This window comes from Halichoerus grypus, chromosome 9 (assembly GCF_964656455.1).
Source record: "Halichoerus grypus chromosome 9, mHalGry1.hap1.1, whole genome shotgun sequence".
Taxonomy (NCBI): Eukaryota; Metazoa; Chordata; class Mammalia; order Carnivora; family Phocidae; genus Halichoerus; species Halichoerus grypus.
In genome coordinates this window covers 136,956,636-136,983,001 of record NC_135720.1, presented here as the reverse complement: position 1 = coordinate 136,983,001, position 26,366 = coordinate 136,956,636, and the positions used below count along the sequence as shown (strand labels likewise).

The 26,366-nt window shown below is 44.2% G+C and overlaps 1 protein-coding gene across 7 annotated transcripts in view; it reads left to right on the top strand.

Annotated features, from left to right (window-relative positions):
- The window catches only part of MBOAT1 (membrane bound glycerophospholipid O-acyltransferase 1), a 114,470-nt gene that overhangs the window by 45,895 nt on the left and 42,209 nt on the right, over positions 1–26,366 (top strand). For 6 of the 7 annotated variants that reach the window (XM_078055735.1, XM_036099410.2, XM_078055734.1 and 3 more), the window contains exon 2: positions 18,528–18,623. In XM_078055735.1, coding sequence (XP_077911861.1) covers positions 18,528–18,623 — 96 coding nt within the window. Of the gene's footprint in view, positions 1–11,832; positions 11,979–13,023; positions 13,102–18,527; positions 18,624–26,366 lie in introns of all 7 variants that reach the window. The other variant, XM_036099413.2, reaches the window with a different exon arrangement.

The following is a 26,366-nucleotide window of genomic DNA, read 5'->3' as shown; positions in this document are numbered from 1 at the left end:
GTAATTAACAATACTGTGTTGTGTATTTGACAGTTGCTGAGATAGATCTTAAAAGTTCTTATCACCAGAAAAAAAATGTGTAACAATGTGTGGTGATGGATGTTAACTGGACTTATTGTGGTGATCATTTCATAATATATACAGATATCAAGGGCGCCTGGCTGGCTTGGTCAGAAGAGCATGTGACTCTTGTTCTCAGGGTCATGAGTTTGAGCCCCATGTTGGGCATAGAGATTACTTAAATAGGTGAATAAATAAAAACTTAAAAAAATATATATACAGATATCAAATCTTTTTTTATACACCTGAAACTAGTGTGTTATATGTCAATTATATCTTAATAAGAAAAGATTATAAAGTTGCCCCAAACATTTCACTTCTTAGGTCAGTGGTGTTTCCTTCTGCAGGGTGTGTCCCTTCTTCCCACTGGCAGTCTAAGGCTCCTCACTCAGACCTTATTCTGAGATGGTCCTCCCTGACCTCCAGCATCCCATCTTACTTCCATCCCACATCCAAGGCTGGCAAAGAATTGCAAGCAGGTGTACTGGACCAAAGTCAGGACACCTTAGTTCTCATCCCAGCACTGACACTCTGTGGGCTTGTGACCTGGGCCAAGTCATTGACAGTCTCTGGGCTCCACGTCTCTTGTCTGGAAAATGAGATGTTGGAATTACAGGTGAAAGTTTAAGCAAATCATCCATGGTGGCTGAGCAGATGGACTCTGGAGCCAGATTCCCTGAGTTTAAATTCTAGTGTTGCTACTTACTAGGTATGCGGTGTTTGGGAAAATGTCTTAACTTCTCCGTGACTTAATTTACTCTTTTATAAAATGAATGCCTCAAAGAGCCTCAAAGGGTTGTGAATGTTGAAGGAGTAACACAGAAGGACTTCAAGCAGTGCCTGGAATCTAGTTCACGCCCTACTGCTAGTTGTTGTTATTGTGCTGCCGCTGTTGTCCCTTTCAACTGGCTATCAATGGAATTAATTCTAGTGGGGAGATCACTTCTCCAGAGGATATGGGTGGGTGTTTGTGGACAGGGTTTTCAGGACTCCTCAAATGGTCCCGAATTCTTTTCAGACTTCCCTTCCTCTTTGGCCCGGGATTAGAAGAATATGATTTATGGGGTGGGAGACAAGCTGGAGTCAGACAGATCCTTACGAACCATGTCACCCACATATTTGAAGGTTTGACCCTGCCATGGCTGAGCAGACGGCATAAACATTTTTTTGCCCTTGTATCCACCGGAGTTCATTTTTAAAGCGTTTTAAATCTAAATCATAACTAATGCATGACATGATATTTACAGAATAGGGTAAGCCACAATTCTTCCTGTGCAATCTAAACGAACCAAGTACACAGGATGGTTTTTTTTCTTCTGCAAATTAAGAGAGGGATTATCTCATTCCAGAGGGACTGGATGACGCACTCTGAACCGGGAGAAGGAGGCTTCTGATGTGAGTACACAAACTCCAGAGAGAAAGTCTGTGGAAGCCTCAGAGAACAGTTGTGGCAAAGGGCGTTGAGCCCGGCAGCTTGATTCAGGTCCCCGCCCCCACCCTGCAAGCCTGAGGGGCAACCTCAGGCCGTGGCTAAGTTTAAGTCCTGGTTGTGCTCTGCACTTGAGGGGCTTTGGGGCCCTTCACTTGGTGCCTAAGATTCTTCAGTAGGACCTTGAGGCTTGCTGAGAAGATTAACTGAGGTAATGGGTGTGAAACATTTAGAATAACAGCCAACAATTATATTCAAAAAGGATAATGCATATAAAAAGCTCTGTAGTCAATACAGCATGTGATTTACATGTGATTTCTTCATTAATCAACAACTATTCATTGAATGTCCAATCTTTAAACCTTATAATACTTGGGTATCTTTATGTTTAACATAATGTATCTTTATGTTTATCTTTATGTTTAACACTTCAAGTATTATGCCTATAAAGTTCTATGCTATGAAAAAAAAAAATAGAATAACAGCCAACAGATGTGAAGCTCAGAAAATGTACACGCTCAATGAATGCCTATTATTACTTAAAACTTGTGTGTTTGAAACAAAGCCTAAGGCATAATGAACTTTCTCACCATGTGTAAACCCGTTGTAGGCCAATGAGCTTTTTTTTATTAAAGATTTTATTTATTTATTTGAGAGAGAGCCAGAGCACCTGAGAGTGTGAGTGGAGGGGGGAGGGGCAGAGGGAGAGGGAGAAGCAGACTCCCCCCTGAGCAGGGAGCCTGACAGGGGTGGGGAGGTGGGGGGAGGTGTGGGGGTGGTACTCAATCTCAGGACCCTGGGATCATGACCTGAGCCGAAGGCAGACTCTTTTTTTTTATTACATAACATTTTATCTTTCATTTTTTTATTTTTTATTTATTTAAATTAAATTAGCCAACATATAGTAAAACATCATTAGTTTCTGATGTAGTGTTCAATGATTCATCAGTTGCATATAACACCCAGTGCTCATTACATCACGTGCCCTCCTTAATGCCCATCATCCAGTTACCCCATCCCCCCACCCACCTCCCCTTCTGCAGCCCTCACTTTGTTTCCCAGAGTCAAGAGTCTCTCATGGTTTATCTCCCTCTCTGATTTCTTCCCATTCATTTTTCCCTCCCCTGAAGGCAGACTTTTAACCGACTGAGCCACTCAGGCGCCCCTGCCAATGATCTTTTGACAGCTGTGGGGTCAGGGGGGGAGGCAGGGCCGGTAGCTGGGAAGCTCCTCTCCTGTGTAGTGGGCTGAGAGACCCCTCCAGGGAGTAGGAGGCTCCCACTGATGCCAAGACTCGCAGCTTCCTCACAGCTTTGCCTTTGGGGCTTGCTCACTTTCCACACGTGGGAGCAAGGAAAATGAAGTCTGTTTCATTCCAGGGGTTTGAGTAGAGGATTTTCACTGAGTGGTGTGATGGGTTGAATTGTGGTCCCCCACCAAATCCAAATGTTGAAGTCCTGATGGACTGTATTTTGGAGGGAGGGGCTCTAAAGAGAAAATTAAGTTACAGTGAGGTCATTTGTTGGGCTCTAATCCAATGACTAATAGCCTTATAAAAAGAGGAAATTTGGACACAGACTCGACAAAAAGGAGAGCACAGGAAGACACAGGGAGAAGGTGGCCCATCTACAAGACAAGGAGAGAAGCGTCAGCAGAAATCAAGCCTGCCGACACCTTGAATTCAGCCCCGTAGCCTCCAGGACTGGGAGACAATAACTTTTTTTTTTTTTAAAGATTTATTTATTTATTTTAGAGAGAAAGAGCTCGTGTGATGGGGGCTGAGGGGCAGAGGGAGAGAGAATCTCAAGCAGACTCCATGCTGAGCTCAGAGCCCGACGTGGGGCTTGATCTTAACGACCTTGAGATCATGACCTGAGCTGAAACCAAGAGTCGGCCCCTTAATTGACTGAGCCACCCAGGTCCCCCAACAATAACGTTCCTTTGTTTAAGCCTCCCGGTTCGTGGTACTTTGAGGTGAGGGGAAGAGGTAGGGTGGGCTGAGTGAGAACTAAGGTCAGGTTTTCAGCCCCAGCTCTGCCATTCGCTAGCTTTGTGAATTCAGCCACCCGACGTAACCGTTTTGATTTTCATTCTCCTCCCGTGTAAAGTGGGAGTCAGCTACTTCAGAAAGTTGTTACAAAGCTTAAGTCGAATCATTTACGTAAGGTTTAGCACTGTGCCCGACACGTGGTGAGCACTCAGTGAATGGCATTTATTGTTACGGTGGGATGAACTGTCCATTAGAAGCCTGTGTGGTTAGGGGCGCCTGGGTGGCTCAGGCGGTTAAGCATCTGCCTTCGGCTCAGGTCATGATCCCAGGGTCCTGGGATGGAGTCCCGCATCGGGCTCCCTGCTCAGCGGGGCGCCTGCTTCTCCCTCTGACCCTGCTCATGCTCTCTCTCGCTCGCTCGCTCTCTCTCAAATAAATAAATAAATAAAATCTTAAAAAAAAAAAAAGCCTGTTTGGTTATAAATCACGCACATTGATGATCAGTTTTTTTTTTTTAAAGATTTTATTTATTTATTTGAGAGAGAGAGAATGAGAGACAGAGAGCACGAGAGGGAAGAGGGTCAGAGGGAGAAGCAGACCCCCCGCTGATTGGGGAGCCTGACGTGGGACTCGATCCCAGGACTCCAGGATCATGACCTGAGCCGAAGGCAGTTGCTTAACCAACTGAGCCACCCAGGCGCCCTGATGATCAGTTTTAAATAATATTTGCTTATGCACAAGCTTCGAAAAAAATCAGCTCATTACAAATTTCAAAGCATTTCTTGCTGATGTTCCAAACTGCTTGGAAATGGAAGCACAACAAGGATCTCTTTGAAAGCGCAAAGTAGCTGAAGAGTATGGTACAAACACTTTTTGTTCTGTGGTACTGAAGGGAATAGCATTTCGTGTCGTCTTCCCCAGCCACCTTTATTTGTAGGAGGTCATGCAAAAGAGTACTGTTTGTGGAGGAAGAATGGCTTGCCTTTAAATAAGGAATTGTTTAATTAGATTGGTTTTGTCTGGGAGCATATAAGGCTGTGTTGCTGAGAGAAACATTCCAGGCTTGGATGGTCGCCTGTGCCTCATTGGTGAGCCACTGTCGTAGAGGAAATAATTTTGGACTGTTAATATTTGCTGTTCAGTAAAAATAGACGGCTTGCATCTCTTCATTAGGACGAAGGCAACTTTTTTTTACTCCTGGCAAAGTTCGTTTCTTGGAAGAATATGAAGACCACGGAACAGAAATCCCCAAATAGGGGCGCCTGGGTGGCTCAGTCATTAAGCGTCTGCCTTCGGCTCAGGTCATGATCCCAGGATCCTGGGATCGAGCCCCTCATCGGGCTCCCCGCTCAGTGGGAAGCCTGCTTCTCCCTCTCTCACTCCCTCTGCTTGTGTTCCCTCTCTCGCTGTCAATCTGTCAAATAAATAAATAAAATCTTAAAAAAAAAAAGAAATCCCCAAATAACGCCTTTCTAGCAGTACATTACAGCAGGAGGATTTAAGACGTACATTTGAAAATTGCAGCACAGTTTGTGCTTTGGTGAAACAGGGAGTCAGACCCTTGGGTGTGTGTTTTTCTTGCAGTGACTTTGAATTCTTGCAAGAGCCTTGGAAATGGAGCTCTTGTTGAATCTGAGGTATGTCAGGCTTGCGTGTGTGGAGAGTCTGATCGGAACAGCTGTGCTCTACCGTTTCCTTATGCATAAGGACCCACACAATGCTTTAATTGTGCAGAGCGTATTGTTGAATATCACAAATAAAGTGCAGCTTTCTTTTCTGCTCGGGAGGGGGTGCATCAGCACAAAAGTAAAGACATCCCACATGTTCCTTTTAAATGTGAAGAGTTTATTCAAGAGCATCGTGGTACATATTTTTATTCTCTTTGGCCGTCCACACTGTTACCTTGACATTTTGCCACCTATAAACATGTTTTTCTTTAAGAGGAAGCTTGTGACAGGTTGTTTTTTTTTATTTATGCCCAGTTCCTCCCTAAACTTTATCTGATGTAGGTGCTAATAAATGCAACCTTGAAGCTAGAGTACGTAGAATTAAATGCGGATTTCTAGGAGTTTCTTAGATTGCCTTGGTTGTGTTGTGTGTGTAAGAAATTCCACATGGAGTTTACAACTATAAATTGTAAAAAGAAATTTTACAAAAAATTGGCCTGGATTCCGGTCACCCTGCAAAACAGCAAGATTCCGTTTTGGATGTTATGTTTGCCTTTTTCCTAATGCCACTATTGTTTTTTTTAACACAGTTGTAAGCATACATACAATTTTATATTCTGTGTTTTTAACTAGTTATAACAAATGCTTTTCATTTTATCATAGGTGCTTTATAATGCCCATTTTTAATACTGTTATACTGTATGGGTTTACCATTAATTACTATCCGTCTTGTCCTGTGTTTGAAAGGTAGATCTTCCTTCATTTTGTCTTATAAATAATGCCTTCACATCTTCTTAGCATTTCGCTTTTTGTCATCCAATGAATTCATTTCCAGGAATTGGTTGAAAGTATAGTATTATAGCAAATACTACCACAGTACTTTCAAAAAGGATTACAACGCAAGGTGCATCCTTGAGTTGTTTCATGTGTTAACCAATGTCTTTACTAATTGTTGAACTTTTAGGTCCCTTCTTCTTGCTACTAGAAATAATATTGAGGTGAATATTTTTTATGTAAAATTTTGTGCACATTTCTAATAGGGATGATGACAATGGGTTGAAAATTTACAGCCACGGATAGAGATGCAAAAAAATGTAACTTTCAAATTCCTTCCGGCTAAACTTAATCTAGCTTTCAAGCTAAATTGCCAGTTATGGGCCGCTCCCTTCCTGTTTAAGGCTGGTTATATTAAAGGTTTGTCTACCTCTCCCGCTAGGAATAAGCTAAGCGCTGAGGGGTCTAAAGACCTTTGTAGCCTCGGTGAGGGCTTCGGGTCCCTGTGCTGTTGGCGCCTTGCTGGCCTCTACTCAAGTGGAGCCTCTCCTTTTGGTTTTGGGTGTCGTCCCCTGTACCCTGTAGCATCTTCTGTGGCTCCTGATGGCAGGTTCCTACTAGTGTTCTCAGTGCAACTGCAGGAACTTCTCAGGCCTGCCAGTTCTCCGTTGGTCTCTCTGCTGTCCCCAGAGCCTGGGAGAGGGGCCGGAGTGATGCCTCTGGTCCATGTATTTCATCACCCTCTGAGCCTCCTGGAAACAGTGCTGGCCATCCATCTCCCAGGGCTGCATTCCGAGAAGCCCGGTGACCAGTCTCCTACAGAAATACCCGCATCCTTCCCCCAGACTCCTTTCCTAAATTTGTAGAGGCTGCTTTGACTTTTTTCAGATATATCTCTGCTTTAGGTTTATGAAACCCTGCTTGGGAGCTGGAAAACCCAGACATTGACTCTTTGTCATAAGCTGCATTGCCTCTCCCTGCGGAAGAAAGGACGCATGGAAAATTCTGGCAGCTGCCTGAATGTTGGGTGGGAAAGGGAATCGGTACAAGGGCAGCAGGGAGGAGACTGAGGAAGCCAGTTTGTAATAGCTCAACAGAAGTTACCGTGTATTGAATTATTCTACCCATAATTTGTGTGTTAATGTAGTGGGTGTAGAATAATATTAATAGCAGGTGCTTGTCAATGCCAGGCATTATTTCAAGTAATCTTAAGTATTCTTTAGTTCCAGCAACGCTGTGAAGTGGTACCACTGTTATTACCCCCATCACAGGATCTAAGAGTCAAAATGCAGCAAGTTATTGTAGTTCTTCGGCCAGTAAGTGGTGGATCCTGGTCTTGCAGCCAGGTATCGGCTCTGGGTCGACTCCTGCAACCATTGGATCTGTTGCTGGTTGTAGGATGGGCGGTCACAAATACTTCGTGTGATTATTATTATTATTTTTTTTAATTTAAATTCAATTAGCCAACATATAGTACATCATTAGTTTCAGATGTGTTCAATAATTCATCAGTTGCGTATAACACCCAGTGTTCATCTTCATGTATGATTATTGAAGGTATATCTTTTTCTCTTGTAATTCTTGTAATTTGACACTCTTCTTATGGAAGTTTGCTCATTTCATAAAAGGTGGTTTTTTTTTTCTTTTTTTTTTTTACTATTTAGGAAGACATGATCCCTTTATTGTTTTGGTTTGTTTCTATACATATATGTATATACATATATATATATAACTTCACTAACTTAGGTGTTTCTCCAATTTGGATAAAGAGACCTTCCTAGTTTCAACTGCTAGTAGTCACCAGACTTTAATATCTGTATCATCTCAGGCCAGTGATTTGCTTTCCAGAGTTGTGTAATTTTTAAACCCTGTTTATTCTGGAAAGGCTCAAACATACACAGAAGTGGAGAGATTAGTGGGATGAACGTTCATGTGCTCAGCTCTTGGTTTTCAGCTCATTGCCAATCTTGTTTCATCTATACCATGATCCATGATTTGTTAACTATGGCTCTCCTGACACGTTGGGCCAAAAAATTCTTTGTTGTGGGGGGCTGTCCTGTGCCTTTTAGGATGTTTTAGCGGTATTCCTAGCCTCTACCGACTAGATGCCAGGAGCTTTCCCCTACCACCTCTTCTGGATTATGACAACCAAAACTGTTGCCTGCGGGGCAAGGCATCCCTCATTGAGAACCACTGATTTATACTCATTCCACTCTCCCCATTCTTTCAAGATTATTTGGAAGCAGATCCTATACCTCAAATCAAACCCATTGTGACTTATATTTCTGAAAAACAGTGCCTCCCATTTTATTGGCCCTATGTAGAGGAAAGAAGCAAGATCTCATCCTGTTCCTATATAAATTGTCATGGCAGCCTGCCACGGCTGGCCACAGAGATGGTCACAGTTCATACCAGCTACTGAGTTGATATGAAATAGCAAACACAAAGAAATTGGTGTCATGCTTTAGCCTATACTTTTTTTTTTAATTGTGGTAAAATAGACAAAATACAAAATTTTCCATTTTAACCATTTTTAAGCATATAGTACGGTTCAGTGACATTAAGGACATTCACATTGTTATGCAACCATCACCACCACCCACCTCCAGAACTCTTTCCATCTTGCAAAACTGAAACTCCATATCCGTTAAATAATAGCCCCATTCCTTCCACCCCTCAGTCTGTCTACTGTGAATACACCATTCTACTCTCAGTCTCTATGAATTTAATTACTGTATTCCAGGTACCTCACTTAAGTGGAATCACACATTTGTCCTTTTGTGACTTATTCACTTAGCACAATGCCCTCCAAGTTCATCCATGTTGTAGCATATGTCAGAATTTCCCCCATTTTAAGACTGAATAATACTCCATTGCATAGATAGACTGCATTCTGTTTACCCATTCATCTGTTGATAGACACTTGGGTTGATTCCACTTTTTGGCTATTGTGAATAGTGCTGCTACCATGGGTGAAGAAATATTCCTTCACGACCCGGCTTACAGTTCTAGATAGACTACATTCTGTTTACCCATTCATCCGTTGATAGACACTTGGGTTGATTCCACTTTTTGGCTGTCGTGAATAGTGCTGCTGCCATGGGTGAAGAAATATTCCATCACGACCCAGCTTACAGTTCTTTTGGGTAAATACCCAGAAATGGGATTGCTGGACCATATATAATTGTATTTTTCATTTTTTGAAGAACCGCCATATTGTTTTCCACAGTGGCTGCACCATCCTACGCGCCCACCAGCAGCGCACAAGGGTTCTAATCTCTCCTCGTCCTTGCCAACACTTATTATTTTGTTTTTGTTTTTTTTAAATAATAGCCATTCTCATGGGTGTGAAGTGGTGTCTAACTGTGGTTCAGCGTGTGCCTTTTAAGATGAACTTAAAAGTTCATCTGGTAGTTGAAAAGCAATTCTGTTAGAAGCCTCCTGGAGAACTGAGCGGTGCTGCTGTGTTTCCACTTTTGCCTTGGAACAGTTTGCCGGGGAACATTCAGATAGCCACCCGTGACTCACTCCCAGGAAGAGGACGGGGGAGTGGGTTGTTTCTGTGTGTGGGAGGGAGCTTTCAGTTCCTAACAAAGTCTTGCATTTCGGCATTAACTACTGACAGTTAAGGGAAAGGATTCGGGTTAGGTTAGGATCAGAGACCATTAGAGCCAGAAGGGACATTAGAGATCAGGTCTCCCAAATCACACGTTTGGCCCCTCAGTCCCCCAAAATATTGAAACCCAGAGCATGTAAGTCTTCTTTTCTTGACTTGCTAGTAGTGACAGTGTCTTGACCCTGTCCCCAGTATCTGGCATATAGCGTCAACCAGTAAATGTTGGCAGAATTAATCAATGAATTATCTAAGGTCGCCCAACTGACACCTGAGAGTCAGAACTAGGGCATTCAGATTATGGTGGCAGAAAAATGGCAGATTGTGTCAGTGATCCAGTGAGCCTTTCTTTCCTCTTTATCGATCACTGGGGGTGACAAGATCAGATGGTGTTTGCACGGTGATCCTTATTCTTCCTTGGAGGGTTGCAAGGACACACCTTCTTTAAGACAAGCCCAGCTGACAAGACCGTCTGGAGGCTGAGGAGGTCTGGGCCAGCTGAGTGACAGGCACCAAGCTGAGCAGGGAGCCTGATGTGGGGCTCGATCCCAGGACCCAGAGATCATGACCTGAGCCAAAGGCAGACGCTTAACCATCTAAGCCACCCAGGCGCCCCCATAACTTTGACTTTCTACTTGCCAATTCCTTTACGTTTTGAACCTTGCTGAAATGGTTATTTTTCTCTCCAGTGTGTGTGTGTGTGTGTGAGAGAGAGAGAGAGAGGGAGAGAGTTGGTGGTGGCGTATTTAGGCTACATAAGAAGGTATGACCGTGGGGAGGTGGGTGGGGGGTGGGGTAACCGGATGATGGACATTAAGGAGGGCACATGATGTGATGAGCACTGGGTGTTATATGCAGCTGATGAATTATTGAACTCTACATCTGAAACTAATAATGTACTATGTGTTGGCTAATTGAATTTAAATTAAAAAAAAACTATGACCACATCATGTAGGCTAGGATCACAATTCACCTTCTCTCTGTCTTTCAGGGTAGAAAGTGATGGTGGGCAGTAGCGGGACTAAATTTTTGGAGAGACCAGTGAACACGAATGATCTAATAGAGGGGGAAACTCAGCACAGTCATTTTTTAAAAACGAAACAAAAGGGGCACCTGAGTGACTCAGTCGATTAAGCAGCCAACTCTCAATTTCGGCTCGGGTCTTGATCTCAGTGTCATGAGTTTGAGCCCAGCATGGAGCCTACTAAAAAAATAAATAAATAAAACAAAACAAAAAATTCTCCGAAGGTATTTCTGTGAATCATCAGGGGTCCAAAGTAGTCTTGGTTTTTACTGGGAAAACAAAGTGAGCTCAGGCGGAGCGGGTGTTCCTGCCTCCAACCCCACCTCAGTGGCAGCCCTAGTGAATGTCACTAACAGCTACTGTTTTCTGTAGTGTGAAAAACTGTGGAGGCTGAATTTGAGGCTCTATTCAGATATTTGTATCCTCAATCCCTTTTCCATTAAGTGTCTTCCAAAAGCGAAATTTTCACTCCAAATACTCCGGGAAGTTTGAACCGATCTTCCACGTGTCGTTAATGATTACATAGCTTGATATATTTTGGTTTTAGGTTAAATCAGCTGATCTTTCCCACGGGTATCAGGGAATTATTTTATATTTTCTTTCAGACCCAGTATTTTTGAGAGATAGACCAGTGAGATTTTTCTAAGGAAATTTGTTGCCTGTTTTGCACAATTGGACAGGGTTTGGCATTGGAAGTTTAAGGCGGGATTGTTTCTTTTTATGTGTGGATTTTCGCTCCACCCCTTGAGCTTGAGCGATGCTCTTGTTAATTTGGTGTTAATTTAAAATGAGCAAAATTAGATCAAAACAGCTGACTGATGACTTTGGAGAGAAGCATTTAGTTTTTTAGGTATTCAATGAAGGAAGCTTCATGGACTTGATTCATTTGCGACTCTACGGGAACAAGTGTTTTATCTTAGGAAAGCACTGGGGATGGGCGTGGGGTGGGGGAAAGAGACCCAGCAAACTGACCCCACAGTTGCTGAGGCCCTTGTACATTTAAAAGCACTCGTGTGTGGGTGGAAAAGCCACCTTGGCTAGCCTTAAAGGATTGGGAACAAAACTCCGGTTCCTCGCTTCTTACACCAGACGGGGGCATGGTGAATTTTCAGTCTCCCGAACCGTTTCCAAACGAACACTCTGCTGAGGAAACAATCCAAGTCCAAGTCTTAGAGGCACCTTGGTGTGGAAATCTGGAAAGAGTAGAGAGAATCCGCACACAAGGAAAAGGGTAACGGTTTTGAGTCTCTCTCTCTTTCTTCTCCTCCTGTACAGGTGAATTTTGTGGCATGCCAGGTCTTTGCTCTGTTTGCTGCGTTGTGGTTTCGCATCTACTTAAGTCCTGGTAAAACCAGTCCCAATGTCCGGCACGCATTTGTCACCATTTTTGGCATCTATTTTGTCATCTTTTGTTTTGGCTGGTGAGTATGAGCCTCAGAAATTCTAATCTTTATCATTTGGGTGTTTTGTGGCAGTATTCTTGGCATTTTCCAGGCGCCGAGGAAAGAAATGTATTTACTCCTATTGTAGCATAATGGGGATGTCCCAGGAATGTCCATTTACTCTAAGAACCTAGAACCAGTAAACTACCCGTTGGAAGTCAGTTCCGTGAATTTTGCTACAAATTATGCTTCTGCTGATCTCCCCCTGGGTCATGTAAATAGGATACTATAAAGTTTCATTTTCCAGGTGAGGAACCTTTCCTACCTGTTGTAGATATTGGTGTTTTTCTTGCATTACTGCTAGGGGTAATTGGTGTTAGTCCTATGCTGGGAGTAGAACAATAGTTTTAGTGCTGGTTTGAGGAAACACGAGTCATTTCTCAACAGAGAGAGCCTGTAGATGACACCTTCCTCTACTAGGTAAGCTGGCCAATTACCCTGGGAGTGGCCCTTCTGGGGCGGGGGTGGGGGGGAGTTTTAGGAACCAACCTTTCTAGAATGACAACTTAAGGAAATTTGTGAATTTATTCAGGATACTAGAATACTGCTCTTCAGCCTCCGATAAAAATTTGAGAAAGGATGATGAGTATTTTGAAGCAGCTACTAGGTGAAAGTCTTGGTATGTGGGAAAGGTCAGTTTGGGTCCAGGTGCTTTAAAATAAAAAAAACCAAAAAACAAAAAAAACCCCACCAAAACAACAAAAAGTTCTAAAGAAAGAAAGAATGCTTTTGGACTCTCAGTTGTATGTGTGCAAAAGTATAAGCATTCCATTTATGGATTGCTGACATGACCAGCACTGCCGTTGGCAGACTGTCATGACTTCCTCCTGCCGTTTCAAGATCTAGTACCTTAATTACACAGAGTAAAATACTTGATTTATTTTCTCTTACACAAACACGAGTTAATGGCTCACGCGCTTCTTGGTGGGGGCGGGAGGTGGAGTGGCGGCATCATGGGGGTCCAGTAGGTCTGTTAATTTGGAATATAATCAGTGCTCCTCCTTCTCTCCGTGATGTCTTAAAGGTACTCCATACACCTTTTTGTGCTGGTGTTAATGTGCTACGGGATCATGGTCACCGCAAACGTATCCAGTATTCACAGGTAAGGTTCTGGGAGCGAGCCAGGCCACGTGAGGTTTTTCGTGACCTCTGAAATGTGTTTCCAGGGTAAAGGGGTACCTTCCCCATTTTGCCGGCCACATGTGGCATATCCTAAGTTCTCTGGGAGTGTCAGAAGGAGAGGTGGTGACCCCTAAATGCTGGGAGTGTTCAGAGGACACTTTGCAAACATATCAGAGTAGAAGCAGCTCTGTGGTAGCCTCCAAACTGGACACAGTCTAAATGGTCACCACAGCGGGATACTACTCTGCAATAAAAAGGGGGGAATGATTGATAACACACAGTCACATGGATGAAGCCTCAAAATAAATAAGTGGAATGGGGCGCCTGGGTGGCTCAGTCGTTAAGCGTCTGCCTTCGGCTCAGGTCATGATCCCAGGGTCCTGGGATCAAGCCCCACATCAGGCTCCCTGCTCGGCGGGAAGCCTGCTTCTCCCTCTCTCACTCCCCCTGCTTGTGTTCCTGCTCTCACTATCTCTCTCTCTCTGTTGAAAAATAAATAAAATCTTTAAATAAATAAATAAATAAATAGGCGGAACGAAGGATGCCACAGAAATTCTGTTCTTGAAAATGCAAACTAACTTGTAGCGGCAGAGATCAGATCAGAGGTTACCTGGGCTGGGATGGTCCGGGGAGATGGTGAAGGGATCAGAGAGGCAGGAAGAAGCATGCAGAGCAGGTGATGGATATGTCTGTTACCTGGAATTTGGCTATGGTTTGCTGTGTACCTATGTTGAAACTTTGTGTACTTCAAATATGTACGGTCAAATGTTAAAAGAGGAAGATGTATTCTTACTATGATATTTTGATTTAAAAGTTATAGAAGTAACTTAATTCTGCCTTGAAGGCAACATGCTTGGATCATCGATTCGGACACCTGGGTATCTGTTTAGCATTGTCTGTGTTTCCCAGGGTCTGTGTGAAACCTCAGTATTAATTCTGCCTTCCAATAGTGCCGGAATGTAAGCTCTATGAAAACAGAGTTTGCTGTTGTATCCTCAGAGCCTAGAACAACACTGGGCACAAGTAAGGGCTCAATAAATATTTTTGGAATGACTGACCGAACACCTTTGAAAAGACATTTGCCCTGTTGTGACTTCTTTTCTGATGACTTCTCTGAAAAAGCAGATGCCTTCTTTCAGCTCCGGAAGGCTCTTTGATTAATGAGACGATTAGCACAATAGTTTTCCTTCTGAAAATCATTGAAATTTAACTTTTTCATGTATAATCTTGTACATCACTTGTAATAAATGTCCGGTTTTCAAGGGAAAATATTTTTTGCATGATTCTAAGTTTTATTTTCACCCAACTCTGTCCAGATGAGCTCTGAAAAAATGAATTGTAATCATCTCTCTTCTGAATGCCTTCCTTGAAAGGGATTGTGTCACTCCTTCAGAAGGGAAATGGGAAATCCATATTTCTAAGAACAGGTTTTGGGAATGCTTGATATTATAGCAGAATGCTGTCTTTAGTGGGGGGTGGGGTGAAAATGTCTGGCTTTTCCCAAACTTGAGTTTCGAAGCAATTCAACAATGAATAAAAATGTTGTTGCATCTCTATAGCACATTTTTAACGACCTTACAAATTGTGACTTGTCGGCTCTCGCCACACTTGTGTGATGCTGACGGGGTGTGGACCATTTCAGAGGGTCAGGAACCTCCACGCACGCTCGCTCCGTGCCGGGCCCAGGGCTCGTCTCTGGCCAGGAATGGAACCCTCCAGCCTTGGCCAAGCCGAGTGGTTTCCAGACAGGCTATGACTGCTCCACTATCATAATATTGTGGTAGCAGAGGGCCATGTCATAAGACGAGAAAGAATGCCCTCTTTCTTTGCTTGTGTGGTTGCCAAGATTGCAGAAGTAGGGAGTGGTTCATAGTTCCTGATGGAGGGAAGTTGCTTCCTGTTGAGCCAGGGGAAGAGCATTAGCCTGGAAATCTGGCTCTTTCTAGCAGCGTGAGTTCAAACAGTTCTCACAGCTTCTCTGTACGTCAGATTTCCCACCTCTAAAAGGTGGGGTTTAAGTTTTCTTCAGGATCAGGATTTCATGATTCTTTGTGAATTGTTTTCTTCCCCTGTCTGAGCCAGCTAGAAGAGTTCTGTCCTTTGGCTGGGAAGCTGAGGGGAAGGTCAGTCTTTGCTGCTATGGGGAGTTAACCCATTTCTGGACACATGGTTATCTTTGTCTAGAGAATTCTTGGGGCACCAGCTCTGTTTCCTTCCCAAGCCACTATATGGGACGGAAAACACGGGTGTTAACTTATTATGTCTGAACCAGTTGGAGCAGAATATAGTTTGTATCTCCTCAGACTGACAGCCTCGTATCGGAATGTGGTAACGCGGTGACCAGTTGTGGGGGTTCCCTGCCTTGTGCCAAGTGCTAAGCCGGGCTCTTTTAAATAGTTTTCATTGTTTTTAATATGGAAAGTCTTATTTAGTGTATCATTTGATATACTTAATATTTCATATCATTATTGCAAATATATTCTTTCTAGGACAATTCTATGGGATTCAGATTTTTTTTCTCTGCCAAGGGGAGGAAATGAAAGTTCAGAGAAGTAAATAGGTATACAGATCCATGACTTTGCACAAATTGAATACATTCATGTTACCACCATCCATGTTACCACCCCCTGTCCTTCAGCTTCCCAGCCAAAGGACAGGGGGAGTATTATCATCACTCTGCCCCAATCTCTACCACACCCCTCCTTAAAATAACTACTCTCTCGACTTCTCACAGGAGTTTTGCCATTGCTGGGATTTGAAATCATGTTGGTCTCTCTCCAGAATATGTACTCTCTCTACCACTTCTGGATTCCTTAGATTTTTTTCAGGTTTGTCTAGACCATGAATACATTGCCCTGTTGTATTGGGACATAGTACTTGGCGCCATCCTTAATAAGTAGCTCTTATTATAACTAGTAAGTTGAACTTGCTTTTCTCTCTGGGTGGAGGGGCAGGGGTAGGTATGGGTCTAGCTCCTGTTGAGGAGAAAGAGGAAGGAAGCATGGCCGCATTCAAAAGCGCCCTGGGAGAATTTGTCTTCTGAGTTTGTTTTGTGATTTTTTGCCTTGACCCTCACGAACTGGCTAGAGAAAGAAACAGAGCCTGGACATGGACAGGCCTAACTAACTCCATTCTGCTTCTGCTCAGGTCTTCAGAAAGTTGCTTTCTCTTAGCCACTTGCTTTGTTCACCGTCTTCCTGTTTTGGAAAGGGTTAAGGATGAACCCGAGGCTGGGAAAGTCTTTTTTTGGGTTGTAACATCTTTGTTTGTAAATAACAGTTAAGAGAACATAAAGACATGTAGTGCTTGAGAGTTTTCAGAACTCTTTCACACTCACTGTCTGGTTCTCCCTTGCCACCAAATGAGTTTTTATTATTCCTACTGCACTATTCTGTAGGTTTAGTCTTCATGAGTTATTTTAATGTGAATTTGTCAAGTTCGGTATAATTTAATATGAGAAAATACATCTTCCCTGTTTTATGACCCATGTTTAAATGCTATACCTTCTGCATTTATGTCTGTCTCTGAGAGGCTCCTGAGCCATTTAAAATGTCGAATGTACTCCTTTCAGTTCATTTCAACTAACAGCGCCCGAAGCCCTTCCATGGTCAAGGGTGGGGATGCCCAAGGTCACCGTGAGTTGGCGTGACAGACACGTGCATACCATTTCAGCGTTATAATTGTGTACGTTGGCATGCAGAGCTAAAGAAATACTGGCAGTGCGGCAAGGAATTGTGCTGGAGGAGGGGTGGGATAGGTGGGGTGAGCCCGAGCCAGGGGACTGCCTGGGAGCTGAGCCTTACCTGGTGCTTAGACAGTTCGCAGGTAGACGAGAGGATGGAGAAGGGGGTTGCAGGCAGGGGAAGGGGCATGTGGAAGACATTTGGCCTGAAAATGGAAGCTGTAATTGTGGAGAGTGAGCAGCTGGTGTAGTTTGAACATAAGGTGGACCAGGAGCGTCGTTGGAGAGGAGTCCAGAAGGGAAAGCTAGAACTCAGTGCATGAAGCACATAGCATGTCGCGTTCAGGAGTTTTGATGTGACTGGACAGTGGGACCCATTGGAGGCTTTTAAAACAGATAACATTTATTTAGTTATTGGTTCATGCAGCATGCAGTCGTCTGCTCTTGTGAATGAAACACACAAGACATTCTTGGCCTTCATGGGGCTCTTGGTCTAGTAGGGGAGACAGTGGTTGATTAGATTATCACTGTTAAAAAGAAAACCGTAGACCCACAATGGAGTCACTTGGGCCAACTCACCAAACTGGGGCTTAATACCTAACCTCGCTGCAGTTTTCAACCTCCCCCAGAAATGTAAGTCCTCCTCGGTCAGCCAGGAATTTTCTGGTCAGCACCAAGGAGGATCTGTCACATGGCCCTCTCCATCCCCCAAAGGGAAGATGAGGTCATCCTGCATGGTAAGATGCTTCCCTCTAAGGGAAAGTGGCCTTGCTTGAAACAATCCTTTCTCTTTTCCTAGTCACTTCCTTATTCCACCCTTCTGCCTGTAAAAACCTTCCATTTTGTGCCACTCCTTGGAGCTCCCCTCTCCTTGCTAGATGGAATGCTGCTGCCAGAGCCAAACATCACTTAACGAAGATAATTAGATCTTCAGCATTTACTCAGTTGAGTTTTTGTCCTTTCACGTCACAGATGTAGAATTGCAAATTGATGATGTTCTGAAAGGCCCCACGTGTGCGTGCGCATGCATGCATGAGCATGCGTGTGTGGGTTTTGCCGGTTTATCCCATGAGGTCAGGGCCAGTCTCAGTAGGAAGCCACGGAGCGATCCGGAGTATGTGGTAACCGAAGCCTCAGGCTTGGGCAGGGAGGGTCCCGAGCAGAGCCCTTGGGAACGCTAACACCTAAGGAGTAAGTGGAGTAAGATAAGCTGAGTAAGAGCCGTGGAAGAATTAACCAGAGAGGTGGGACGCAAACACAAAGTAGAAGCCAAGAGAACAAAGTGTTTGAGGAAGGGAGTGGTCGGCAGGGTAACGCTGGCCTGTATTTTACAAAGATCTGGTATAAGCGCAATGGTTTGGGAAGAGGAGAATCTGAGAGCAAGACCTTCCAGGTCAGTGGTTCCCAGCTCCGGCTGCACAATGGACTTAACACCTGCTGGGGGTATCCTGTACCAATTAAGCCCGAATATCGGGGGTGAGGCCCAGCTGTCTGCAGTTCGTAAAGCTCCCTGGATGACTCCACTGTGCTGTCCCCGTGACAAAAGATGAAGGGTTCCAGGCAATGAGTGCAAAAGTGAGGGGGAGCGCACGGACTGGGTTGCAGATAGAGCAGAGAGGACTTTGGGATGGATTACATGTGGGGAGTGAGGGAGAGGAAGAGGAGAGAATTGATTGTGTTACCGCCCTGCGTAATCATCTGATCCTCTCTGTTTCTGGTTTCAGATACTCCTTTTTTGTAGCAATGGGATACCTTACAATATGTCACATCAGCCGCATATACATCTTCCACTATGGAATCCTCACTACGGATTTCTCTGGGTGAGTATCTTAATTTGGGCGGCGGGGGGCGCTTTGACTGCGGGCTTTGACTCAGTCTCTTGGGGTCTGTGAAGATGAAGCCTGCACAGGAGGCTCCTTGGCGGTTGGTTAAATCAGTTGGTAAGACCGTGCTATAAATGAGGTTGGGGTTGAAGATTTGATGAGCTCTGCCATGTTGTAAGGTAGGGGCTGTAAACGAGGGCCCGTGCACTCTCTCTGTCCTGCCGCCTGGTTCTGTAGAGTTACCCTGGAACACAACCAGGTACCAACTTATTTATGTGTTGTCTCTGGCTACTCTTACAGAGTTGTGTGGTTGTGACAGATGACCCACACAGCCTAAGATCTTCACGACCTTGCTCTTTGCAGAAAAAGCTTCCCAACCCCTAGTCTGAGGCTCTTAACACAGGGTCGGTATTTATCTCATACTAATTTTTAATAATAGAGAAATTCTTCCATACTAGTTGAGAAGCAGACCCCCTTGGGTGGCCCCTGGCTGCCCTGGCCTCTCCCCCAGATTCCCTAGACTTCTAGCAACTGGAAGGTAATACCCAGCACAGCAAGGGTCTCCATACTAGTTGTAAAAATGTTGTCTGTCACCATGGCCTTAACCTAGTGGGCCACCCCTCTCCTCAGGGTCACCTGGTGAAGACCGGGGACAGAGCAGTGAAAATTTTGCATTCTGTTGATGTTTGTTTGGGAAGAGCTTTTTTTTTTTTTTTTTTTTTTAAAGATTTTATTTATTTATTTGATAGAGAGAGGGAACACAAGCAGGGGGAGTGGGAGAGGGAGAAACAGGCTTCCCGCCGAGCAGCAAGCCCGATGCGGGGCTCGATCCCAGAACCCCGGGATCATGACCTGAGCCGAAGGCAGTCGCTTAACCAACTGAGCCACCCAGGCGCCCGGGAAGAGCTTTTTATGAATCTTGAGGAGCGGATGCTAACGCAGTGACTCCTCATAACACATTACAGTAGCCTTGTTACATCTTTGGGAGCGCGGGTCTGTTCTCCGCAGCTGTCTGAGGTCAGGGAGAGCCCGCCTTCTCCCCCTCAGGTTGGATTGCGCTTGATTCCATGAGTTACTGGAGGACAGGTAATGAAATAAAGGGGTTGCAACTCATGGCTCATTTCCCACCACGAAGAGGCTTAGGAAGGCAGAGGTGTTTGCTTTGAGGCACAAAGACCATTTGTTGTCCTCAAGTTTCTGTGTCTGTGGTTTGCTCCTTCAGGCATCCGTTCTTCCTACCCTCAGGCTCTCAGATTTTCCGTCTCTCTTTGACTCGTCTCCATTCTGCCTTCCCCTCCATGCAGGGTGTGGAGCACGGTCGTTCGGTTTTTCTGAAACAAATTCACAAACTTTCTAATCTTTACTTTCTAATGATGTGTGTGGGAAAATAGGGGAGCAACGAAGATAACCATGTAGCCAGGAAGTTACAGCATTAAAAATCATTTTTAAACAGTGATCATAACTCTCCCTAGTGTTTAATCAACAAACTTCATGTTTTGGTTTCACCCCCAAAACTGTACCCCACCGCTCCCCTCCCCCCACACACAGACTCAGAAGAGCTCCTGGCACTTACTAGGTGTTCAATGAATGAATCAGTGACCTACTGTAGTTATTTTGTCAGTTCTGTTTTCAGTGCTTCCGGGAGCCTCAGTTAAAGAGCCCCTCCGGCCATATTTTGGGTTGGGATAGGGAATGAAATGCTTTCACTTCAGCCCAAAGTAGGTTATTACCAGTTTCTCATCTATATCATCTTTTCTTTTGGGGGGCACAAAACACATATTCATGCATTGATTTCTGCCGGAGTTTTTGAGTCCCCAGTATACTAGGCACACTGCCAGGTGTGGGGCAGGAGGAAAGGTGTTTTAGGCGGAGGGAACAACTACACGAGAGCATGGAATTATGACAGGTGCCTGCGGAGGGCCCAGAAACCTGCCTGCCTCTCCCTTACTGCCCATGTCCCTTTGTCACCGGGTCCTCTCAGGTGGGCAGCCTGGCTGTCACTAGGCTCTGTCCACTCCTGCACGTCCACGGCCACCACTTGGGACCACCACATGTCTGGCTATCTGCCTTTCCGCCCCGCCCCTTGTCCGGTCTGTGCTGTCTCTACCACCCAGAACGAGGCTCTAAAATACCAAAGCAGTGGTGCCTGGGTGGCTCAGTTGGTTAAGCATCTGCCTTCGGCTCAGGTCATGATCCTAGGGTCCCGGGATTGAGTCCCACGTCGGGCTCCCTGCTCAGCAGGGAGCCTGCTTCTCCCTCTGCCTGCCACCCCCCCGCCGCTTGTGCTCTCTTTCTCTTTCTCTCTGACAGATAAATAAATAAAATCTTAAAAAAATATATCAAAGCAGGTGATGCTCCGGACTGGATTCTTCTGCAGTCTACTCCAGCCATGCACTGAGCATTGCAGAAAAGCTTCTGGTCTGCACACACGCTAGGTTGGGTTCATGTCTCTGTGTCTCTCCCTTGCTCATTCCCCTCCTTAGAAAGCCCTTTTTCACCCTTGTCTGTGTGGAAATCTCTTACTTCACTTTCTACAACCCGGCTCAAAATCACTGCTTTGCAAAGCTTTCCCTGATTGCCACCCCCTCCCTCCCCTGTCTCCGGTCCCCTTCCTCCTGTTGGTCACTGCATTTTGGACCCTGCCTAGGAGGAGGGCTCACAGCCAGCTTTCACTGGCTGGTGCAGCCCATCCCCTGTAAATCCTACTCCCTGAGATCCTGGTGCATGGTGTTTGGAGTCAGGGGGCAAAGGTGCTTCTGCTCTCACCAACTGATCTGTATGCTTGTCTAGTGTCCTATGTGTTTTATTCCCAAACTTGCTTATTCCAGTTTGTACCTAACACAGAAACTGATTATATATGGATGTGAAAGGAGAGAGAGTGGTTTCTCTCAATCTCGGTCGGGTCCTTTGGAAAGAGACCAAGGCAAGTTCAATGTGTTACAGGTAATGGGTGATGAAGGTGAAGTGGGTGGGAGGCTGGGAGGGTAGGGGGGTGCACCGGAGCCGGGCAGGATTCTGCATTCAGGTCACTGCAGTGTGGGCATCTTGACTTTCTTTTACCTTCTCGGTCTACGTTAGAGGAAACGACTCTGGAGAAAGATGCTGTCACTCGGCAGATCCATGCTCCAAAGAAGGGCTTTGGTGCTGAATCAAAAGGTTCATTCATGCATCACTCAGCAGATGCTGACTGAGATCCCTGAACCCACTAGGCTGGGTTATAGGACACAGGGTCGAGCAAACGCTGTGGAATGAATGCACTTACAGTTACCGACTGCAAGTCTGTATGGGAAGTTCACCTGTGAGCGCATCATTGTGTACTGGGTTGATTCATGTTCCCCCGAACTCAACCTCAGAACATGTTCTTCTTTGGAAAGAGGATCTTTGTAGATGTAACTAGTTAAGATGAGGACATACTAGATTAGGGTGGGCCCTACCTTCATAATGGCTGATGGCCTCCTTCTAAGGAGGCCATGGGAGACACGATGCCGGGGACCCATATAGGGAAGGCCATGTGAAGACGTAGGCAGAGGGAAGGGTGATGATAACCACAGGCGAGGGAACTCCGACGATTGCCAGAAGCCACCAGAAGCTAGAGGAGAGCACAGAACAGGTTCTCCTCCAGCCTCCAGAAGAAACCAACTCTGCCAATGCCTTGATTTCAGACTTCTGGCCTCCAGAAAATAGTGAGGTGATAAGCTTCTGGTTTTAAGCCACCCGATTTGTGGGAATCAGTTATGGCACTTCTGGGACACCAATACACAGTGTTTTATGAATGCCTACCTTTTGATGGGCTAACAGCTGTCCCCCGCTCCTGATCATGCAGGGTAAGAATGCCTCCAGTGTCCCCAGTTCTCCCGCTTCTTGTCACACCTCCTCCTCCGTCCGTTCTGTCCATAACACTATAAACTCTTGAATGATCATTAATTCATTTTTAGTATAACCAGAACTGGTGGAAGTTACCAGTAGGAAAAAATAAAGGGGGTTCTTGGAAAACCGCAGTGTGCTTGTGAAATGTGGTGGATCTGGGGACTTGGACGGCAGGGGACAATGGGAATCCGTCACTGTCAACCTGACTTCCAATAGCAGCATCAGACACATTTCCTCAAGTGATGTCTGCACTTGGAGGGGCATTTTTTAGATCTCCTTGTATTAAGAAGTCTCTAACATTACACACAAAACCATAGAATGTTTGGGGGTGCCTGGGCGGCTCAGTCGGTTAAGGGTTTGACTCTTGATCTCGGCTCAGGTCATGATCTCAGGGTCATGAGATTGAACCCTGCATCGGGCTCCATGCTCAGCTCGGAATCTGCTTGAGATTCTTTCTCCCTCTCCCTCTGCTCCTCCTCCCCCACTCACACACTTTCTCTAAATACAATCTTAAAAAAACAAACACACACACAGAATGTTTGAACTGGAAAGGACACTGTGGGAAAAGATACAAAGAAGGTGTCTGTTACCGGTCTCAGTCTCATGAGACTTAGTTCTCAGTGCCCGTGCTATTCAGTTCTTGGGCGTTTTTTTTTTTTTTTGGTAATTATAGAACATTATTAAGCAGCATTATCTTTCCCTCCCACCATAAATGCATAAATGCCTCCCTGACATAAATCCGTCTTCTTAGAGAAACAAATGGAGAGAGCCACATACCAACCTGAAAGTGACAAGATGTTTTAAATCTCAAATTTTCAGTTAGAGATTCTTGACCAACGTCTATTTTAATGATGAGCCTGCAGGCAAACACTAGTTCCCCTTAGGAATGGAATTCGTTTCACATGGCCATTTATTTCAGTTTTAAAATCTTATTTTGGGGAGGAATAAAGTAGTGTTTTGAAGCTGAATTCTGGTGTTTTAAAGCAGCCTGATGAGAGAGCTATTCTCTTTGGAGCATGCATCCAGGTCTAAGTGCTTAGCATACTTTATTACGTCTTTAGAATAAGAGCCCAGACAGGAATTGAATGGGATGAGATGAGATCAGTGTTTATGTCAAACAACATATATATGTTTTTAATTTGGGGGAACCCATAAACTCGTGCTTTAGATGATTCTGGGGCTTGAAATTTTATTTATCATTCTGAAAGTAATCAAGTTTTCATGGGCTGGACTGGCATTAATAGCGAGGATAACACACAAGATACAGTTTTATTATTGCTGCTAATATAGTTTATATCAATACATGCAGTGGCCGATGTCCTTTGTGTTTTCTCTGTGAATGTGGGCTATTAAAAATACCAGAACATTTACTGTTCTCCTGGGGGAAGCTCAACAATTCCTTGTAATAAAGCTGGTACTTGATTTCCTTTTAAGTTTGCGATAGTGAACAGATTCTTCTTTTTTGCTCACAGAAGGGTACAAATTGAGTTTTCTGAGGAAGCAGCAAGAAGAACCTTTATTTCCTCCTTGCAGGCTAGGCCAGATGCAGGCAGATAATTGCTCTCCTATCACGTTGGCAATTTGAGTTTCCTGTGTGTTTTCGAAAACAGTCTGAAATGAGAACTCTTACACACCGATAGTGGGAGTATAAATTGGTACAACCCTTCTGGAAGGCAACTTAGCCATAAAATTTCAAGCAAGGATTTTTTTCTTTTAAAAAATCATATTCTAGGGGCGCCTGGGTGCCTTAGCTGGCTAAGTGTCTGACTCTTGATGTCGACTCAGGTCATGATCTCAGGATCGTGGGATCAAGCCCTGCTTCGGGGTCTGTGCTCTGCGGGAGGCTGCTTGAGATTCTCTCTGTCCCTCCCCCGACTTGTGCGCGCGCTCACTCTCTCTCTCAAATAGATAAATAAAAATCTTTACAAAATCATATTTTACGATAGGATAAATTCCTAGGAATTGAATTACCTTAAGGAAATCAAATTTATTAATACGTGTGTTCAATTGTCAAGAGTAGTGAAAAACCTGGAAGCATCCTAAGTGGCTCTATGGGGGTTGGGGGGGTCTTTATTGGTGATTTTAATAATTTTTTTTAATATGATTATAATGAGAAATCCTAAATATTATTGAAATATATTTGCAAGTGTATTACAAGTGTGTATTATAGTGAACTATGGCCTCTAGGATTGGGACAATAGCCCTCTGTGTCCCCCTGTTACCTTATTGGGACATAATAGAAATATAACTTTCCTGCACCCCTTGCTGGTGGAGGTCATTTACCTATTTGTCCATGGAAATGTGTTTTCCTCTGTTGGTTTATGACATCCTGACCCCTCCCCCTGACCAACCCTGTAGGTGTGAATAACTGGGTTCTATAATAGGGGCAGAGAAGTGATATTTGCAGGGAGATTTCAGGATTTGCTTATTTCATGTTTCTTCTTCAGGCTTCCGCCAGCTTTTTGATAACTAGCACAGTCACTTGGAATTCAATTCCAAGGACATGAGTTTAAGTTCTACCAAATATATTTGATGGGTTCCTATTAAAATGGAGAACTGGTGATTTTGTTGTTGTTGAGTGCCAAAGTATGGAGATGACAGCTTTGAAAAGATTAATGGGAAGGGTAAAAGCCCATTCTCCTCTGATTGACTGCTGGATGGTTCCCAGCAGATACTAGGTGAACGTTGAAAAGAGTTGAGAGGAGTTCCTGCTCCCTTCAGTTGTAGTCCTAGGGAGCCTGATGGGAGGATGTATTTTGTTTGCTGTGAGTCCTGGAGTCCTGTGTTTTCCTCCTCGATGCTGGCACAGTTGATAGGAGTTTGTGAGCATTCCACTAAAGTTGTAATCTCATCACTTCCCTCTTCAGCAATCTAGGGAGCAGTGGGTACGAGCAAGGCAGAAGCAGTAGGGAGGTTAGAAAGTACCGTCTGAGGCTACTAGTTGCACCATTTGTCTTGAACTTGGTGCCCCTGGTTGTTGTGCAAGATGGCGGTCCCAGCCGATGTTGCTGGAGATTGCAAGTGTGTTGTAGTCCTGTTCTCCCACCCTGTCAAACATAGTTGCCTGACTCTTTGTTTTCCTAATGTGTTAGTATTATAAGGGGACTTTCATTATAAAGAAAGAAGTAATAAAAATACAAATATAACTTTTTGGATCTAAAATTACCTGTTGGGGAAAATCCCTGAATGTCAGATCTGGCTTGATGTTGGCCAGCCAGCTGCGTGATCAGCTGTCTCTTGAACTCTAATTGAGGACTGCATAATACCATTGTTCTGTCCTAGTTTTACCAGGACAGAGAACATGACCACCCTAGGTCCAGAGAATAAGGTAAGCTAGAGAGGTTTTATTGGAATATTGTTCAAAATTGAGTTTTTGCTTAATGTTTTAAAGACAGGTTATTTTTGGTTGGAAGTTGATACGAGAAATAGATAGAATGCGTACCACTTCTGGCAAATTGCCCTGAGTCTGTCGGAAGGCAGTGATTTTTCTATATGTGTATATGTGTGTTGGGTGTGGCATTTTTCTGTCTTACTTTCTCCCCCAATCACATCTCCATCTGCCCATTTTTCCTTTTTCATTTCCCCCTATATTTCTTTATCCAAATGAGAATAATAGTGTTAGGTTCAGGAAGAAAAACAGTGTTTATATATATATACATATATATATACATACACATATATATAAAACTTTATATATTTTTTGTTTATATATATAAATTTTTTATTGATTTATTTTTAAAATTCAAGCATAATTAACATAGAATGTCCTATTAGTTGCAGGTGTACAGTATAGTGATTAAATACTTCCATTCATCACCTGGTGCTCATTACAGCAAGTGTACTCCTTAATCCCCATCATCTCTTTTGTCCTTC